This window comes from Megalops cyprinoides, chromosome 9 (genome assembly GCF_013368585.1).
Source record: "Megalops cyprinoides isolate fMegCyp1 chromosome 9, fMegCyp1.pri, whole genome shotgun sequence".
NCBI classification, from domain to species: Eukaryota; Metazoa; Chordata; class Actinopteri; order Elopiformes; family Megalopidae; genus Megalops; species Megalops cyprinoides.
This window is the reverse complement of record NC_050591.1, coordinates 25,857,847-25,879,421: the sequence shown is the minus strand read 5'-3', so window position 1 is coordinate 25,879,421 and position 21,575 is coordinate 25,857,847. Positions and strand designations below refer to the sequence as shown.

The window sequence follows — 21,575 nt, the reverse complement described above, 5'->3', positions numbered from 1 at the left end:
TAAAAACAAACTAAAAACTCATAACTTACTGTTGATCCCAAGTTTTCTTCTTACTCTTTCAGCAGATCATTATTTTATCCAGCATCATCTCCTGCTGGTTTTAAATCCACTTTTCCAGATTCCCCTGATGCTACACAGAGCCTGTGGTTAAATATACTGTGCACATTTGCAGAAGTAAACAAGAGTCCAATCCTCAAGGCCCATAAACACACCAAACTTGTTAGTTGTTCCTCAGGGTGCCTGATAATACATCTGCAGAAAAACAAAATACACCCACCTCTGACATCTTCGCAACACTGATATTTGTGCTATAATTCAACAAGCACATACTGTAAGTCTATGAGTAAGTTTCATTTTTTCTGCAATACATTTTAGCAGAGGAGAATGAGAGGGGTTTCATTTTTGTACCCTGTACGTACACCAGAGGTGGTTGCACATCCATGAATTAAGATCTCGTAGGGAAACTCAGAGGCACAGCGTTCATTTTTAACAAGTTCATTAATCAAGAGAGGCAAAATGTGTTGAATGTACTGCATTGCTAAGGGGTACTTCTCTTATATGTTCTGCTTAACAACGACAGATGTCAAGTGGTCAGATTGCTGTCTGGTGTGAGAAGTTGCTGCAGTGGGGGCAAGTTGCCCATACTAGAAGGGTGTAAACAGGCACATTTATTGATAGCACCAGTCGTGTTCACCAGGCCATTCAAAATATATGCTCTTGCTCTCTTTGCATTAAACTCTAAAACTAAGGCTTTCAGCACTCTCATTTGATACATTCTGTGATACTTTAGCTATACTGGGTTACTTCACACAACATGCATTCACCACTGGGCAGATGGCTGAAAATTCAAACTTCATGTAAAACAACAAAGCATATTGTCTTCAGAGGACTAAAGGAAATAACCATGTATTTAGTTACTATATGCCAGAGTACTAATGTTTTGTGCAGCAACAAAGCAACAAGGTATGAGAGGCTGTGCTGTATCAGGACAGTTGACAAGGACAGGTATACACTATATGGCCAAAAGTATGTGGACACCCCTCCTAATTACTTAGGTGTTCAGGCGTTTCAGCCACACCGATTGTTAACAGGTGCATAAAATCAAGCACATAGCCCCCAGAATTGAAAAAGCAATCAAGCATCTCTATACTGTTAGTGACATTTCCTTAGTCGATCTATATCAAAACGATATATATATATATATATATATATATATATATATATATATATATATATATATATATATATATATATACAATTAAGAGAAAGTAGTGCCACTAATGTGGGCATTGCAAGTAAAATGTATTGATATTGACAACAAGCCTCAGGTGATGTCCTTATATGCACACAAATGCAAATCTCATTATTAAAATTAATTATCTACAACTGAGGAGTAATTCACAATGTTAAATTGTGCTAGTAAGGATGACTCTCAAATTATAAGTGATGGATTTTCCTTAACATAATGGTCTTTACCCATCTCTTGATTCATCCATGACTATAGGTATATTGTCAGATGTTTTGATCAGTTGTTTTGTTTTTATGCTAAGTTGGCTGTCTGTGGAAAATAATTCTGTTGAAGTTGATTGGCTGATGGAATTGCCCTGCTGTTTCTTACACGCTTGTTCAGAAATGCATGCAAATAGCATTTCCACTTTTTCAAGGAGAATATTTGCACTCACTGCACAAATGCAAAATGACATCTAGCTGCCGCTCAAGGCTGTCTTTTCACCTGAATTTACTGAAAAATGATTCTGTCTTTACAGCATCAGTCTCAGACACTTATTTTTTGTGTCTTTATGATTGTAAATGCCAGTCTGTTGTTGTCTCCTGCACATGATTTATTGATAAATTGAAAGTTGTGCAAAATAAATTAAATCTGTCTGTGTGTAGAGTACCCATCAGATATTATTTCACTCTTTCACACAAAGATATACTTTCTGTTGTGGATGTTCTTGACAGTACCTTCCATGGCTCCTTTTATTTCCTCCTCCCCGTAGAACAAATGATTTCTTTTGAAGAATGTCACAATTAGCCACTAAGTGTATAATTAGTGAGGTGACTGTGTGGATTATTCAAACACTACTGAACACTACCCACAGTGACACCTAGAGAATAACAATTGAAATACAGGTTGAAATCCCTATAGTTCTCAACCTTGGAATTCAGAGGAAGCCACAGGACTCCACCCCACAACGCTACCCCCAACCAACGCTACCCCAATAGCTATTATTTAAATCTAATAATTCAGAATAAAAAGCAAGATCTTATAAATGGAATACATGATGCATATTTCTTGCATGTTCAGACATGAGCAGTTTTTTTTGCCTAACACTTTTTTGAGCAACAGGCCAGAATTGAAAAAGCAATCAAACATCTCTGTACTGTTAGTGACATTTCCTTAGTCAATCTCCATAAAATTGGGTTTTGCAGGACCAATGAAAAAGTGTTTGTAAGCATTATACAGAATGTGATATACACGTGACCTTTTTCAGTTTTATTCTTTGAGTGCTTGGATTATCATTTGACTGTGATGTGCTGTCAGGACCCATAATAAAAGTTTATATGTTTGTTTTATTTTTCCATCAATAAGTTCATTCTGAGTTAAACATTGTTATAATTTGATATTGATATTGTCAGAAATACAGTAGACATCCACCTGAACACCAAACAATTTAAACATATGCAGATGTATGCATATGTGATGTGATATGTGATGTATATTTGTGAGAAGCTATTAAGTATTTTAATTTAAGTCCAAATTTTAATTTAAGCAATAGTACTAACAGGAAAAATCTGGGTAATGCTATTATGATAAAATCAGCAGAATTTAAAATTTTATCTTTCAAAAATCAACAATAACATGTAAGCGTACAATAGAATGACATCCATGTGATGCATTAATCACCTCTCTACTTTTTGTGCTATGTGTAAAAGCGTGCCTGTACATTTTCAAACAAACATGTTCAATTACTTGTTTTCAGATTATATGGCACCAGCATAGCATGTATTTCCCCTAAAAACCAGTGAAATGTGAGTCCCTCTAAAGTTTCTCTCCAGTCCTTTGCTGCCATCCAGAGGCAAACAAAATTATAGATATTTATATATGCCTGGGTAGGATATAAATTGTAGTTTAAGTGTGTGTGTGTGTGTGTGTGTGTGTGTGTGTGTGTGTGTGTGTGTGTGTGTTTAAATGTCAGTGAATATATCAAATGGTAATATAAACCTGTCATAAAAAGCATTTGGTATTACATATTGTATAAATCACAGTAAATCCTGCGCTGTCTCATGGTAATGAACAAACATGCAATCGTACAGCTCATACAACATAAACTACAATACAATATTAACACTTCCCTTATCTCAAATTCACTATAGATTTAAAAGAGAAAGACATAGTTCGTCTGTGTAAACACATTGCAATATTGGTAGACAGCAATATTAAAGAATTATATATATTACATACATCATAAAATTATGGTGACTTGATGCAAAAGACATGCAGGCATTTAAACAGGCAGATGAATTTGCCCCACATATATACCAAATCAATGTATAAATATGTATTAATACTGCCCTGGGTCATGATCTTGTTTGAGTCTTTACGTATTTCCCTAGTTTTACATTTTTAAAGCACTGAAAAAGTCTACAGTTTCTTCAATCTATCTGATATTGCAATTTATATATATGTATGTATATATATTTATATGTATATAATATATGTCTATGCATGTGTGTGTGTGTGTGTGTGTGTGTGTGTGTATGAGGTGAAATGGCATTCTTGGATAGTTATCATAGAAATAATATTATATTGTCACAATAGTGTTATATTAATATCCTTACATTTATTCTTAAGATGAAGAAGACAAGAAAAGTGTATGACTTTATGGAAACCTACTGTCCATGAAGCACTGATCCTCAGCGCTGAAAAAATTATTTTCAATATGTTGTGAAGTGGAGGCTGTGACACCGGGTGGTGCTGTCTCCTTATGAATGTAAATGACTGTCACACTATGACTTAGGTATGCTGTATATCTGTACGATTTTGAAAGTATGTTTGATTTTCCCTGGTTAAAATAACATGCATGTTAACACATCTACACATTAATTTCACACTTAAATTGCATTACACATCCCCATACAGAAATGAAATATGTAATATGTAATATACCGAGAAATATGCTGTTCAGCCCAAGAATGTATAATTAGACTTTATGAATAACAATCAGATATACATTACAACATACTGGCAATAATTTACATCCCCTAAATATATTTATTGAGCTAAAAATGTATTCTTTAAAATCTATTCCCGGAACAAATCTATAGAATTTATAGAATGGTTAGAATGGGTTTGCATTCTATGTGTGCACTCATTTGGGCACACACAGTGATGTGGAATGTTTGATTTTGCTATCAATTAATGTAAAAAAAAAAATCTAGTTTGGCTATTCAAAGAAGAGACACAGCACATAAAAAAAATCTTATGTCAATTTTGATTACCTCACCCTGACAATTGAAGATTTACACAAATATACAAAAATATATTGTCCCTGTTGGATATTGGCCCACTTTGTCATAAAGAGCAATATATATGCAAAACACATGAATATGTATTTTAATAGATATGATTAAGTCTGTGCAAAATAAATGCATTTGCTCAATATTCTAAAATAAACATTTTTTCATGTATGACTGTGTTGCAACCTGCTGTGGTTATTGAGTTCAATAATATGCATATCAGTTAACCATTCAAGTGGCTTCTCAGCAAATGCAGATATTAGGAAATATAGGTATATATATTTCACAGGTGTTTGGAACACTTTTGATCTATATAACACAAACATAACCCCCATTAATAACTATCTTTTAAAAATATTTTTTATCAGTTTTGTAGGCATTATGATTAAATGAAAGCTTGACAGTTTCAGCTGTATCAGAAGAAATATGGAAGAAAGGGGCAAACAGTCAGTCCCCTCCACATGACAACATTACCTTATCAACCAGGAGCAGATTATATGCAGATGCAAATTGATATGGATTTCATCACACCACAGCAGGTCATTTCTGTATAATAAACTACAGCAATATGGCATATGTACCATAAGCTGCTGCAAACTGACTGAAGTTGTAACTACAATTACTGGAATGGCATCCTTCTTTAAAATTTTCTTCTGTCTTCTTTTACAATTAAAATGGTCAAGGCCAAAGGTAATAAATAAATCATATGAGAGAATAAATCACATTCAAAAAGCATTATCACATTATAAGAACTGAATAAAATATAAATATTTAATAGCAGTTGCATAAAATTGTACACAATAAGAGTATGTCAGGAAACCCCTGAAAAGCACTTCTCATGTTCTTAATGTATTACAAAATACCACATACTTGAGTGTGAATGCCACTTATCAAGCTGGAACCCATCCATCAAAATATACAACCCAAGCAGAGGGTTATTTTCAGTGTAAGGATTAAGGCTTTATATCATCTTAAGAAATAAAAGTCTCACAGTCAGGCCTGTCATAATTATAAAGTGAGTCAACGTTTCTTTTAGTGTTAGCCACAGGACTTCTAAGCCTCAAACAGCGTTCTTGGCCATAACTGTGAGACTTGTCTGAGTTCATTATTTGCAGACACAGTTTTCAAGTGTGAGACACAATTTTATGTGAGAGACACCATCTCATTCTGGGAAATGTTTCACTGTGTGAAGCCTTTTAAATGCTGTCTTAATTTTTGCAGTCCTGGCCCCATATATAACAGGACTAAAAAGTGGGCAGATCATCACAAAATATACAGACAGAATGATACTGATTACGTGAGTCATATCGAATCGGCTTTGCAGTGTTTCAAATAAAGAGCCAAATGAGAAGTTGACAATAGATAGCAAGTGGGGAGTGCAAAAAACGCTTTTGCATTCCCCACTTGCTATTTTTAAGTAAATTTTATTTTTAGCTCTAAAAAAATTACCGAGGTCTGGACCTCGGTGACATCATAGCTGGTTACGGGCATGCTAGCACTGTTAGTGTTTTGGAAGAACCTCAGCACAGGGACAGGAACAGGAACAGTCACACACTTACACAGACAGCAGATGCTGAAATCACAGTTTAGGTCATTGATGGGGAAGATCATCCCCTAATTTGTTAGAGTTAATGCCACGCATTTCCTGATGCTGGTGAAAGTGGTGTGTACTACTTATTTATTTGTGCCACCAGCACATGGATTAGTGAGTGTTAAGTACAGTAGAGGAACATCATCTCCTCTCAGCACTCACTACTGACACCTGAGAAGGTTGACATGTTAGTTTTTCTAGCTAAGAATTGCTAGTAGCCTGGATTGACTGTAAAGGTTAAGAGCTGTAGCCTTTAATCGTGCTAGTTAATTTCTGATGGTTAATGTGATTTTAGCTATATGTAACTAGAAATGGTTTTCAGTTTTCTTAAGAGAGCAGGGCCTGGATACCGGATATATTAAAGTGTTAATATGTTAGTTTCTAAAGCAACATGAAAGATTTAACAGATTCTGAAACAGGTCAAACAGTTGGCGCCTGAATTTCAGGTGTGCAAGTCATAGAAACAGCAAAATTTCCTCAATATGTTTCCATATTCCAAGACAGTGACACCCCAAAACACACTTCTAAACAGATTGAAGAGTGATTTCATTATCACCAGGATAAATTCAAACACCTTCCAGAGCCAGATATGAACATCATTAAACTTTATGGGACGTTCTGGAATATAGAGTGTGAAGTAGATTCCTGCCTCCTTCATTTCTTAACTGGATGCTTTCCTTCTTCAAGAATGATGCAATATTCCACTAGAAACAGTTCACAGCTTGTATAACAGCATTCCCAAAAGGGATGAATCTGTTAAGGACACAAAGGGTAGCCTAACTCCTTTATAATATCATGATATCATTTGAACCTCAGCTCTGAAAAAACTATTTGAAAGGTGTTGTGAGGTTGTGATGAGGTTTGGACATTGGGTGGTGCTGTCTCCTTATGAATGTAAATGGCTGTCATACTATTACTTAAGTATGCTGTATATCTGTAGGAGACTGAAATTCTGTTCAATTTTCCCTTGGTAAAGTAATAGATATTACAGAATTACAGCCCACTTCATCAAAAACTGAAGTTAAACTTACCATATATTTATTGCATGTATATATTATAGGAATAAGCAAGTTTGATCTACCTTCTGAATTATATTTGAAATTATAATTTGTCATGGTAACCCAAATACAATCATGAGACATTCAGGAAAACAGACATATAAATAGGAATAAATGAAAATGCATACCTCTATGGCACAACAGTTTGTTTATTTACATGCAAGAGATACATGAGTATGAATAGATTTAAACAGTTCTGTGCAAAATAATAAATATTTTTTCACATTACTGTATTGCAACAAGCTGTGCTTACTGAGTTTGAATAATACTATTTCAACATGTCAGTTAATTGATTCATTTATTAGCAACAGAGAAATATAATAAGAAATATAGGCATTTGTATTTCAAGGGTGTTCGGAACACTTTTTTATTTTTATTATTACCATACAAACATAAACCCTGTAAATAATTTCCTTTTTAAATTATTTGGATTGGTGTTATAGAGGTTACTATTAAATGACAGCTTGACTGTTAAAGATGTATCAGGAGAAATGTGGAAGAAGGGAACAAAAAATAAGTCCCTCGCACATGGCAACATTACCAGATCAACCAGGAGAGGATTATATGCACATGCAAACTGAGATGGATTTCACTACATCAAGGTAGATCATTCCGGTGTAGTTTGAAATATATGCTACAGTAACATGACATTTGGTTTAAAAAAAAAAAAAAAAACAATGTTCACACGTACCATAAACTATTGCAAAATGACTAAAGTTGTCATTTTAAAGAAATCTACATAGCATAACACGCTTAGAATAAAATGTCATTCTTCCTTCAAATTCTCTTTTAAAAATGGGCAAGGCCAAATGAGTCAGTTTATCAGTGGCAAGAAATACATCATGTGACTGTTTAAGCTAATTATCATAACTGTTCAAATTAAACAGAGTAAAAATATGCAAGGAAACCTCTGAAAAACACTTCTGTTGTTCTTAACATCAGAAACAGTTTTTTTATTTTTCAAGACTGAGATCACTTTCATGCAAGTGACACCCATTTCATTCTGGGAAAGGTTTCATTGTGTGAAGCTTTTTAAACGCTGTCTTAATTTTTGCAGTCCTGGCCCCATATATAACAGGACTAAAAAGTGGGCAGATCATCACAAAATATATAGACAGAATGATACGGATTACAGATGGAACATGAGTCATATCAAATCGGCTTTGCAATGTTTCAAATAAAGAGCCAAATGAGAAGTTGACAAGAGATAGCAAGTGGGGAGTGCAGGTGCTCAAAGCTTTCTGCCGAGACTGTTTCGATGATTTCATGCAAATGATTAGTATTTCTGCATATGAGTAAATAATAAGAAACACTGGGAGGCCTAAGGACAAAATTATTGTAAATAATCCATAAATATTATTTGTGCGTGTGTTTGCACAGGCAAGTCTGACAATTGAGTAGTTGTCACAAGCAACTTTATCAATACGATTTCCACACAATTGTAGCTGCATGGTCAGAGAAAGTGTAACAGAGAATTTACCAAATGAATAAAGCCAGATAAATGCAATCAGTATGTACACAGTGGTTGGAGTCATGATATTGTTATACCGAAGAGGATAACATATGGACACATACCTGTCATAAGCCATTACAGCTAGATTGGAAAACTCAATGGATGCATATGTGTGCACACAAAAGATCTGCAAGACACAGTAAAACCTGGATATTTCATGAACATCAGACAGCATGTTTACCAGCAATAAGGGGAACAAACTTGTACTTCCATATAGCTCATTCACAAACAAACTGCACATGAAGAAATACATAGGTTCATGCAAGCTTTTTTCCACAATAATCAATGCTATTAGAAGGGAGTTTGCAAAAACAATCATGATGTACATAATGATTATAATGCTGAAGAAAAGATACCTAATGTTGCCCATTTCACCATATGCAGACAGTATGAAATACATGAAGTAGGAAGAGTTCTCCATTGCTGGAAATTCCTTCTGTGGAAAAGTCAAGTTTTACTCACTGTACAGAAGTTATGAAACAAACAGCATATATAAATTAAAATTAAGACACTCCAATAATATGGTAGAGTGGTTAGACCCTACTTTAAATGTCACCATTGACAGACTGGCATGTCCCATGAAAATACAATCAAGCAAATGTCAAGGCTGCCGTCATAAATTAAATAAAAGACTTATATCTGTCCATATGTTAAAATCAAAGCAATTCTCTCTGTTGCTTTACCTGAACAGTTGATGTGAGTGCAGAATGCACTTTGAACATCTGTCTGCTTTTTGACCTTATATACTTTTCCTTGTGTCTGATTGGTCTTGTATAAATTCCCTGAAGAAAAGCATACTAGTGAGATTATGGCAACAACAGAATTGCAATCACTATATGTGATGCTATATTGAAATAACACACATAATCTAGAATATTGGGAATTGGTCAAACCTTTTATAATTGCCATCTGTTAAGACAGAATCGTTTTTTATTTCTGTATTTTAAGCAGGAGTAAGTACACACATAATCTGTAACAGGGTGCACATTGGAAATGGTAGTGCTGTTTGTTATGCTCATTTTTAAGGATGTTACTGTTATTTGAAAGAACTGTTAACATGTTGTCATTGAAATAATACTTTACATTGTCAGTGCATTAGGATTGTATTGGTCAATTTTACATTCAGGTTAGTCAGAACCAAGGGGAGGAATCAAATTAACGGCTGTGTACTTTGTTCTTCCTTTTTAACACAGTAGTTATGAATTTCCAATTAAAGCATGGAAGTTGCATTTGATTATTGTTATAACATTACAGTGATACTTTATGTAGCTTGGAGTCCGACAAAGCCATCGAACCTGGCCATGGGCCAAAGCTGTTGACTTTTGAGTGGACAGCATAAACAGGGAAAAGACAGGGGGAGATGGGGTGGGGGAGGGATGTTGTGATGCAGAAAAGAAGTGGTAAGCACAACTTTTAGATAATTTCCATACAATTAAAGTGTGAGGGTTGTGTTTGACACGGTTATAGCGGTACTTTATTTCACCTGGAGTCTGTTGAAGGGATTGCGCATCATTGGACGTGTGAAGCGGGAGATCCATTCTTGACAAAGGAGTGCTAACTAGTGAGCTGGCAAACATAGTGCAGTAAGAATGCCAGGCAAAGCTGACGCAGAGAGTAAGTGCTAAATGTGTTTTTTGTAGTCGTGGAAGGGACAAGTTTGTCTTTGTTTAGTTTATTACGCAGGGATTGGCTGTAGTTTCTCTTCCCAAAATTTCATGCAGAACTTAAATAAATACTTGAAATTGTTTCTTTATTATATTTATAAGAGCTGGGGTCAACTGCATTTGAATTCAGTCTAGAAACCAGCAAACAGTGGCAAACATTTTACGGAGACATGGTTAAAAAATGGTTTAATGGATCATCACACCCGACATGCCACTCTGCAACAGTAGAACTGCCTGGTACACATCCTGTTCTGTAGGGTGCCCTTTAGTCATTTTAAGGTTAAGAGCCAATGCTCTAAGAAAATGAATCACTTAATGCTGTAGTTAAATAATCCATCTAAATAATTGAAAAAAGCCCTTACGAAAAAGCCTGCTTCAAAATGTATTCTATTCGGGCTATTTTTATTTTCATAAATGAAATAAATCAAAATAATTGCTCATAACATCAATTTGCTGCCACAATTTATGAAACAGTGATCCTCATGTTACTATAATGCGTTACATTGCTTTATGTACTGAAATGATTATAATTGTGAAGGCAATGCCTTACAAATGAAACCATGAGTTAATCACTTCCTTAAGGGAAATGCTCCCTTGAGCAATCATTTCAAAACACTATCCTCTAATGCTTGTTGGCAACACCCAGATAAAAATATAAAGCTGTACTGCCTGTCAGAAATAAGAAGAAGGCTTCTGTCACAGTAAGATTCTAACTATTGTACAGTTCTTCTGAATTATACATAATAGATGCAGTAACCATGATTACACATTTGATTCTATGGAAATATATCATGAATTGGGTGAGTGTGATGAGCTAAATTATTATTTACATGTTTGCAAAGCTATAATGATGGTATTTGATTTGACACTTTACTAGCATTGCAGATGCTCTCTTTCCAGGATTACATGCATTACTTTATCTATTTATACAAATTATGAATTACTGAAGCAATTCTAGTGTACAGGTACATGGGAACAACAGCACTGCCCCGCCCAGAATCTGAACCCAGAAGTTGGTGGTTACAGATCCTGTGTACAGGAAATATGACAGCAAATAGTGATTAATGGTCACTTTACTTGTCCAAAACTAATATGGGTAGGGATTTGGATATATTATGTTATGCATGAAATATGTACAAATACTGTTTAAAAGAACTGGCGTAACAGACAAATTAAGACCAGTTAAAAGTAAATAAATGGTTCACATTGAGCTCAGTTAATGTACCGAATGTTTTATGTTCTCAATAGCATCTTGTTCATTTATTTCTCTTCTGCAGTGAACTTACAGGAAACATCCAGTACAGAGTATTGTGACAATGAGCCAGTCCACTTTGAATGTCACTTTGATATTCACAGTATATGGATCTTTTCATCCAGTCAATTATTTATTTGTCACTTTGATTTTTTTGCTCTACCTCCTCTCTATTTTTTCAAACATTTCCCTGATGCTGATTATCTATGTAGAATCGAGCCTCCACAAACCCATGTACATATTCCTCTTCAACTTGGCAATAAACGGACTGATTGGAAGTTCTGCTGTCTGGCCAAAAATCATGGAAAATCTTCTCTCAGACACACAGGAAAGCTCTTATGAGGGGTGTCTAATTCAAGTATTTGTTGTCACTGTCTATGGAGGTACCGCATACACAATTTTAACCGTGATGGCATATGACAGGTATCTCTCCATTTGCAAGCCTTTGCAATACCACAGCATCATGACTTCCACTAAAGTGAAGCAACTCTTAGCTGTGGTGTACATATTTCCTATTGCTTCAATATCTGGACAAGTATCCTTGACATCAAAGCTCCCATTGTGCAGGTACAACATTCAAAGGCTGTTCTGTGACAACCTGTCAATTGTTAATCTCTCCTGTGTAAAAAGTAATCTTAATAATGTATATGGTTTATGTATGTTTGCACTTATAGCTGTTTTTCCTTTTGTTATAGTAGTGCTTTCTTATGTCAAGATACTTCTTGTGAGCTTGAAAACTTCAAAGGAAGCACAAAAGAAAGCCCTGAGTACATGTACTCCTCACTTAATCACTTTCATCAATTTCTCCCTGGCTTCTCTCTTCTCTGTCATTTACAACAGAGTACACTTACACCTCCCTGCAGGAGTTAATATATTTTTCTCCTTACATTACATTCTGATTCCTCCTCTGTTACATCCCATAGTATATGGGATCAAAACACAGGAGATAAGGAAATGTCTAACAAAAATATTGAGAAAAAACATGATTTTTGCAGGTTCATTTGGGTTCCTTCATTTAAATCCCGTCTCTCCACTTACAACATATAATATGTATTAAATACTAATAATATTACAAAAAATGCAAACAGGTTGTGACAAAATGGAAATGTGATTGTCTCTATATTTGGACTGCAGAGCATATAGGGTGACAAGCAGTGTATGTTACGAGAGGAATGAATCTAAATGCAATCCCATCGACTTCCCCAGCCAGAGAGAAATCTACAGATCACCCTATCTGCTTATTGCAGGGTAACTGGAAATTTTGGCTGGATTAAGATGTGTCCATACTAGGAATATAGCACACAAAAAAGCCAAAGCAGTATTTTATACTAAGCTCCATGCTGTGCAAATCACTATAATTTTGTAATAGTTTAGCAGTTTGTTCTGATGCTGTGCTATTTGGGGAGGATAGCAGTATTTCTTTTCAGAGCTGGATATGAAATAGCATTTTAGTCTTTGGATATGTGATGAATAATTTTAATTTCTTCAAACTGGAAGAGTTTGTGGTTTGCTTCATATATTGTAAACATATCAGTCTTGTAAGAAATGTCTAAGTTTATATGCTTGGTTGCAATTCTTCAGTTTTAAATGACAAAGCAGTGAGTGTGTAGTATAATCAACAGGTTTGCAAAGTTATGTCCATCTTGCGTACCTTCTGTCTGTGTTGAGGAAATTTCATGAATGACATTTAATCAAAGCTGAAGAGCTTGTTGTTTATTTGTGTAAATTTCCAAGTGATCTTGAAAATAAAATACATTTTAATCTTTTAGAGAAGTAAATCTATTCATGTCTTGGTTTTTGCCATGCTTTTTGTCATTGTTATTTAAATGATTTTGATAAATACATATGGCATAAGGAAACATTTCCAGCAATACCTGATGTTGTCATGTGGGCAAACAGTGTCTAAAAAATCAAGAGCGAAACAAGGAGGGATTCCATGCTGATTTTACTATATGTACGCTGATATATACTGATACTGATTACATATACATATATATATATATATATATATATATATATATATATATATATATATATATATATATATATATATGTATATATATATATATGCACAAAAATGTTGCATTTACTCACATATATTAATTATGTGAAAGTCGGTACATGGGAAAGAATCTGCCTTTACAACAAGGCAGTCATTGCACTATGGAATTATATCACACATGCTATAAACATGGTATATAGGCACCATAAGTTGAGACAGGGTGTTCTTAGGAGATCACAGGAAACCATCATGAAATATGGTGTTGCCTCGCATGTACTGCTTGCTAACTGTAATTTTGAGGACAGAGCTGATGACGTGTTATGGGACCAACTTGTTGACATAGCATCCAGTTCAACAATATGCAAGATACTTGTGTTACAAACAACTCTTAACTTGGACAAGGCTATCACGTCAGCATGCCAAATTGAGTCTACCATGAAGCATCTTCTCACATGCCAAATTTCCTATTGTGTTGTCAGGAAATAAATCTGCCCCCAAAGGTAAAACCGGGGCAAAAAAGCAGCACATGGGATTCAAACAGATGTCACACAGATGGCAAGATCAGAACAACATCAGGACACCTGGCTGTGCCTTCCCTTCTTAGTCTCACATCACAGTCACATCCTCTGCCTGTTTTGACCCCATTTTAATGGAATGAACTATCCATAGAGGGTACAACAACAGCATTTCGGCTGACTTCCTTTGCAGACTGTAGCCCACCTTCTTCAGACTACATCTTTGCTCCCCTACCCAATCTCAGCGTAGTATTGAGAACTGATTGGGCAGGGCCACCAGAGGCCACTGTGTTAGTCTGTTAGCTGCTGTATAACTGTGTGGTACACATCCTGTTCTATAGGGGGCCCTTTATAGTCTTTTTAAGGTTAAGGGCCAATGCTCTGAGAAAATGAATCACCACTTACTGCTGTAGTTAAATAATCCATCTGAATAACTGAAAAAAAGCCCTATTAAAAAGCCATACTTCAAAATGTATTGTATCTTGACTATTTTTATTTTCATCAATCAAATAAATCAAAATAAATTCTCAAAAGATCAATTTGCTGCCACAATTTATAAAACGGTGATCCTCATATTCCTATAATGCGTTACATTGCTTTACGTACTAACATGATTATAATTGTGAAGGCAATGCCTTACAAATGAATCCATGATTTAATCACTTCCTTAAGGGAAATGCTCCCTTGAGTAATCATTAATTTCAAAACACTATCCTCTAATGCTTGTTGGCAACACCCAGATAAAAATATAAAGCTGTACTGCCTGTCAGAAATAAGAAGAAGGCTTCTGTCACGGTAAGATTCTAACTATTGTACAGTTCTTCTGAATTATACATAATAGATGCAGTAACCATGATTACTCATTTGATTCTATGGAAATATATCATGAATTGGGTGAGTGTGATGAGCTAAATTATTATTTACATGTTTGCAAAGCTATAATGATGGTATTTGATTTGACACTTTACTAGCATTGCAGATGCTCTCTTTCCAGGATTACATGCATTACTTTATCTATTTATACAAATTATGAATTACTGAAGCAATTCTAGTGTACAGGTACATGGGAACAACAGCACTGCCCCACCCAGAATCTGAACCCAGAAGTTGGTGGTTACAGATCCTGTGTACAGGAAATATGATAAATGCAAATAGTGATTAATGGTCACTTTGTAAGTTTTTATCCAAAACTAATCTGGATAGGGATTTGGATATATTATTTTAATGAAACATTAAATATTTACAAATACTGTTTAAGACAACTGCCATAACAGATAAAATAAGACCAATTAAAAGTAAATAAATGGTTCACACAGAGCTCAGTTAATGTAACTAATGCTTTATGTTCTCTGTTGCATCTTGTTCATCTATTTTTCTCCCACAGGGAACATACAGGAAACATTCAGTACAGAGTATTGTGACAATGAGCCAGTCCACTTTGAATGTCACTTTGATATTCACAGTATATGGATCTTTTCATCCAGTCAATTATTTATTTGTCACTTTGATTTTTTTGCTCTACCTCCTTTCTATTTTTTCAAACATTTCCCTGATGCTGATTATCTATGCAGAATCGAGCCTCCACAAGCCCATGTACATATTCCTCTTCAACTTGGCAATAAACGGACTGATTGGAAGTTCTGCTGTCTGGCCAAAAATCATGGACAATCTTCTCTCAGACACACAGGAAAGCTCTTATGAGGGGTGTCTAATTCAGGTATTTGTTATCAGTGTCTATGGAGGTACCGCATACACAATTTTAACCGTGATGGCATATGACAGGTATCTCTCCATTTGCAAGCCTTTGCAATACCACAGCATCATGACTCCCACTAAAGTGAAGCAACTCTTAGCTGTGGTGTACATATTTCCTATTGCTTCAATATCTGGACAAGTATCCTTGACATCAAAGCTCCCATTGTGCAGGTACAGCATTCAAAGGCTGTTCTGTGACAACCTGTCAATTGTGAATCTGTCCTGTGTAAAAAATGATCTTATTAATGTATATGGTTTATGTATGTTTGCACTTATAGCTGTTTTTCCTTTTGTTATAGTAGTGCTCTCTTATGTCAAGATACTTCTTGTGAGCTTGAAAACATCAAAGGAAGCACAAAAGAAAGCCCTGAGTACATGTACTCCTCACTTAATCACTTTCATTAATTTCTCCCTGGCCACTCTCTTCTCTGTCATTTACAATCGAGTACACTTACACCTCCCTACAGGAATTAATATATTTCTCTCCTTACATTACATCCTGATTCCTCCTCTGTTACATCCAATAGTATATGGGATCAAAACACAGGAGATAAGGAAATGTCTAACAAAAATATTGAGAAAAAACATGATTTTTGCAGGCTCATTTGGGTTCTTTCATTTGCATTCCAAGACTCCACTTACAACATGTAATATGTATTAAAAACTAATAATAATATTACAAAAAGTGGAACACAGTTTGTGACAAAATGGAAATGTGATTGTCTCTATATTTGGACTGCAGAGCATATAGGGTGGCAAACAGTGCATGTTATGAGAGGAATGAATCTAAATGCAATCCCATTGACTTCCTCATGCTACATGCTTTATTGGAGTCTAATTGGGAAAGTGGGCTGGATTGATGTGGTGTCCATACTGGGAATAAATCACACAAAAAAGCCAAAGCAATATTTTATACTGAGCTCCATGCTGTGCAAATCACTATAATTTTGTAAAAGTTCAGCAGTTTGTTCTGATGCTATGAGGATGCTTCTGATGTCTGGTGAGGATAACAGTATTACTTTTCAGAGCAGAATATGGAATAGCATTTTAGTCTTTTTTTTTTTTTCATCCAGTCAATTATTTATTTGTCACTTTGATTTTTTTTGCTCTACCTCCTTTCTATTTTTTCAAACATTTCCCTGATGCTGATTATCTATGCAGAATCGAGCCTCCACAAGCCCATGTACATCCTGGTGAGGATAACAGTATTACTTTTCAGAGCAGAATATGGAATAGCATTTTAGTCATTGGATATGTAATGAATTATTTTAAGTTCTTCAAAATGGAAAAGTTTGTTGTTTGCTTCTTCTGTTTTAAACATATCAGTCTTGTAAAAAATGTCTCAGTTTATATGATTGGTTACACTTGTTCAGTTTTAAATGGTAAAGCAGTGGGTGTGTAGAATAACAGACAGGTTTGCAAAGCTACTGTATGTCCATCTTATGTACCTTGTGTCTGTGATGAGGAAATTCCTTGAATGATATTTAATCAATGCTGAAGAGTTGTTGTTTATTTGTTTAAATTTTCAAGTGATCTTGAAAATAAAATACACTTTTAATTTTTCAGAGAAGTAAATCTATTCATGTCTCGGTTTTTGCCATGCTTTTTGCCATTGTTAGTTAAATGATTTCTATAAATCCAGCAATACCTGATGTTGACATGTGGGAAAACAGTGTATAAAAAAATCAAGAACAAAACAAGAAGTGATTCCACACTGATTTTGCTCTGAAATTGTCATTTATTGTACTATACAATATCTGTCATACTCATATTTGTATATATAAAATACAATTATATATATATATCCACAAAACATGTTGCACATGGTGCTTTTACTCACATATGCTAATTATGTCAAAGTAAATTCCATCCTGTTCTTCCTGTTCTATGGGGTGGCCTTTGTAGTCACTTTAAAGTTAAGAGCCAATGCTCTAAGTCTAAGCAAATGAATCACTGCTTAATGCTTTGCTTAAGTAATCCACCTCAATATTTGAAAAAGACGTAAATCAAATCTATGTATGTACTTCAAAATGTATTGGATCCTGACTTTTTATTTTATTTTATTTTTATAAATTAAAAAAAATCAAGATAAATGCTCAAAACATCAATTTGCTGCCACAATGTATAAAACTGTGATCTTCATATCACTATTATGCCTTACATTGCTGATGTAACATGAATATAATTGTGTAGACAATGTCTTACAAATGAAACCATGATTTAATCACTTCCTTAAGGGGAAATGCTCCCTTAAGCAATCATTAAATTTGGAACATTATCCTCTAGTGCTAGTTGACAACACCCAGATAAAAATATAAAGCTGTACTGCCTGTTAGAAATAAGCAGAAGGCCTCTGTCACGGTAAGATACAGCCATTGTGCAGCTCCACGACCATCACTTAACATTAGTGAATGGATATATTCATGTTTTACTGCTGAATTATACATAATACATATTGAAACCATGATTACTCATTTGTTTGAATGGAAATATTCTATGAATTGGGTGACTGTGATGTGCTAAATTATTTAAATATTTGCAAAGCTATAATATTTGTCTTTCATTTGAAACTTTACTGGCAGTCATATAAAGCAAAGTGAACAATGGCATCAATGGCAAAGATCTTGAAACCAGCAAGAAACAAAATGACAAGGCTAGCATAATGCTATACCATTATATTTAATATTAGATTGCATTAATACTACACAAGATAATATTAAATGATTTCATATTGTTATCAAATTAAGAAAAATTCCAAGGAAGGAAAACAACAGGCTACATCATTATAAGAAACCTCACATTGTACAACAACATTATAAGTGCATTTGGTGGGGTGGCATAAATTCATTTTGGCCATGTGTACCTTAATGTATTGTTGTAGTATCTATTTATTTCCAGATGCTCTCTTCCAGGTTTACATGCATTGCTGTATCCGTTTATACAAATTATAAATGACTGAGGCACTTCAAGTTAAGTATCTAGCATACAGGTACGTGGGAAGAATACCCCCACCCAGAATCTGAACCCAGAACTTGGTGGTTACAGTTCCAGGCTCTAAAGTATTACAGCACATGGCTGTGTACAGGAAATATAATAGCAACTAGCAATTAATGTTTTCTTTGCAAATTTCTCCCCCAAACTAATTTGGATGGGGATTTTGATACATTGTGTTAAATTAAGCAATAAATATTTAGAAATACTGTATAAGAGCACTACCAGAACAGATAAGAAAAATAAATAAATGGTTCACACAGAGCTCAGTTAATGTTGCTAATGTTTCATGTTCCTAAGCAAATCCTGTTCACTTATTTCTCTCCCACAGGAAACATCCAGTACAGAGTATTGTGACAATGAGCCAGTCCACTTTGAATGTCACTTTGATATTCACAGTATATGGATCTTCTCATCCAGTCAATTATTTATTTTTCACTTTGACTTTTTTGCTCTACCTCCTCTCTATTTTTTCAAACATTTCCCTGATGCTGATTATCTATGTAGAATCGAGCCTCCACAAACCCATGTACATATTCCTCTTCAACTTGGCAATAAACGGACTGATTGGAAGTTCTGCTGTCTGGCCAAAAATCATGGACAATCTTCTCTCAGACACACAGGAAAGCTCTTATGAGGGGTGTCTAATTCAAGTATTTGTTGTTAGTGTCTATGCAGGTACTGCATACACAATTTTAACAGTGATGGCTTATGATAGGTATGTCTCCATCTGCAGGCCTTTGCAATACCACAGCATCATGACTCCCACTAAAGTGAAGCAACTCTTAGCTGTGGTGTACATATTTCCTATTGCTTCAGTATCTGGACAAGTATCCTTGACATCAAAGCTCCCATTGTGCAGGTACAGCATTCAAAGGCTGTTCTGTGACAACCTGTCAATTGTTAATCTCTCCTGTGTAAAAAGTAATCTTAATAATTTGTATGGTTTATGTGTGATTGTACTTCTAGCTGTTTTCCCTTTATTTATAGTAGTGCTCTCTTATGTCAAGATACTTCTTGTGAGCTTGAAAGTTTCAAAGGAAGCACAAAAGAAAGCCCTGAGTACATGTACTCCTCACTTAATCACTTTCATCAATTTCTCCCTGGCTTCTCTCTTCTCTGTCATTTACAACAGAGTACACTTACACCTCCCTGCAGGAGTTAATATATTCTTCTCCTTACATTTCATCCTGATTCCTCCTCTGTTACACCCCATAGTATATGGGATCAAAACACAGGAGATAAGGAAATGTCTAACAAAAATACTGAGAAAAAACATGATTTTTGCAAGCTGATTTGGGCTCTTTCATTTGCATTCTAGATCTCAACTAATAACATATATACTTGTACTAAATAATAGTGATAGTACAAAAATGCAAACAGTTCATGACAAAGTGGAAATGTGATCGTCACTATATTTGGACTGCGGAGCATATGGGGTCTTGTGGCAAGGCATGTATGTTACGAGAGGAATGAATCTAAATGCAGTCCCATTGACTTCCTCAGCCAGAGAGAAATCTGCAGATCATGCTACATGCTTTACTGCAGGGTAATTGGGAATTGGGCTGGATTAATATGTCGACTCTGGGAATAAATCAGAGAAAACAAAGCTTTCATACTGAGCTCAGTGCTGTGCAAAGTTTGGAATAATTTAGCAGTTTGTTCTGAGCCTGTGCTATGTGGGGAGGATAACAGTATTTCATTTCAGAGCAGGACATGAAATAGCATTTTAGTCTTTGGATATGTGATGAATAATTTTAATTTCTTCAAACTGGAAGAGTTTGTGGTTTGCTTCATATATTGTAAACATACCGATCTTGTAAGAAATGTCTATGTATACATGATTGATTACACCTTTGTTGTCTTTGTTGTCTGTGTTAAGGACATTTTCTAAACAATATTTAATTAATGCTTAAGACGTTGTCATTTATTTTTTTAAAAAATTTCAACTTATCAAGAAAATAAAATACAATTTAATCTTTTAGAGAAGTAAATCTATTCATGTCTTGGTTTTTGCCATGCTTTTTGTCATTGTTATTTAAATGATTTTGATAAATACATATGGCATAAGGAAACATTTCCAGCAATACCTGATGTTGTCATGTGGGCAAACAGTGTCTAAAAAATCAAGAGCGAAACAAGGAGTGATTCCACACTGATTTTGCTCTTGAATTGTGGTTTATTGTACTGTACAATACCTGTCATACTCATATTTGTATATATAATATACAGTAATTTATGTATTTACATCCACAAAAAATGTTTCATTTATTCACATATACTAATTATGTCAGTCAGTACACAGGAAAAAAATCTGCCATTACAATAAGGCAGTCATTGCACTATGGAATTATTTCACACATGCTATAAACATGGCAAATGAGCACCACAACTTTAGACAGGGAGCTCTTAGAGCTGAGAGCAAGAAACCATCATGAAATATGTTGTTGCCTCGCATGAACTGCTTGCTAACTGTAATTTTGAGGACAGAGCTGATGAGGTGTTATGGGATAGACTTGTTGAAAAAGCATCCAGTTCAACAATATGTAAGATGCTTCTGTTAAATACAACTCTTAACTTGGACAAGGCTATCACGTCAGCATGCCAAATTGAGTCTACCATGAAGCATCTTCTCACATGCCAAATTTTCTATTGTGTTGTCAGGAAATAAATCTGCCCCCAAAGATAAAACCGGGGCAAAAAAGCAGCACAT

The 21,575-nt window shown here is 34.9% G+C and overlaps 4 protein-coding genes across 4 annotated transcripts; 3 read left to right on the top strand and 1 right to left on the bottom strand.

Moving 5' to 3' along the window:
• Nucleotides 1-8,168: 8,168 nt before the first annotated feature.
• Nucleotides 8,169-9,104, bottom strand: LOC118783728 (olfactory receptor 52D1-like). Its single transcript, XM_036537680.1, has one exon. The coding sequence runs from the start codon at nucleotides 9,102-9,104 to the stop codon at nucleotides 8,169-8,171; it is 936 nt and encodes a 311-aa protein (XP_036393573.1).
• Nucleotides 9,105-11,663: 2,559 nt separating this feature from the next.
• On the top strand, nucleotides 11,664-12,656 carry LOC118783727 (olfactory receptor 52K1-like). The gene has a single exon (XM_036537679.1). The coding sequence runs from the start codon at nucleotides 11,664-11,666 to the stop codon at nucleotides 12,654-12,656; it is 993 nt and encodes a 330-aa protein (XP_036393572.1).
• A 2,883-nt stretch (nucleotides 12,657-15,539) lies between these two features.
• Nucleotides 15,540-16,532, top strand: LOC118783726 (olfactory receptor 52K1-like). The gene has a single exon (XM_036537678.1). It carries the CDS (start codon nucleotides 15,540-15,542, stop codon nucleotides 16,530-16,532), a length of 993 nt encoding a protein of 330 aa, XP_036393571.1.
• A 2,689-nt stretch (nucleotides 16,533-19,221) lies between these two features.
• Nucleotides 19,222-20,157, top strand: LOC118783725 (olfactory receptor 52E2-like). Its single transcript, XM_036537676.1, has one exon. The coding sequence runs from the start codon at nucleotides 19,222-19,224 to the stop codon at nucleotides 20,155-20,157; it is 936 nt and encodes a 311-aa protein (XP_036393569.1).
• The last annotated feature ends 1,418 nt before the right edge of the window (nucleotides 20,158-21,575 follow it).

Coding starts and splice junctions, on each gene's coding strand:
- LOC118783726 (XM_036537678.1), top strand. CDS start 15,540: ATGAGCCAGTCCACTTTGAATGTCACTTTGATATTCACAGTATATGGA.
- LOC118783727 (XM_036537679.1), top strand. CDS start 11,664: ATGAGCCAGTCCACTTTGAATGTCACTTTGATATTCACAGTATATGGA.
- LOC118783728 (XM_036537680.1), bottom strand. CDS start 9,104: ATGGAGAACTCTTCCTACTTCATGTATTTCATACTGTCTGCATATGGT.
- LOC118783725 (XM_036537676.1), top strand. CDS start 19,222: ATGAGCCAGTCCACTTTGAATGTCACTTTGATATTCACAGTATATGGA.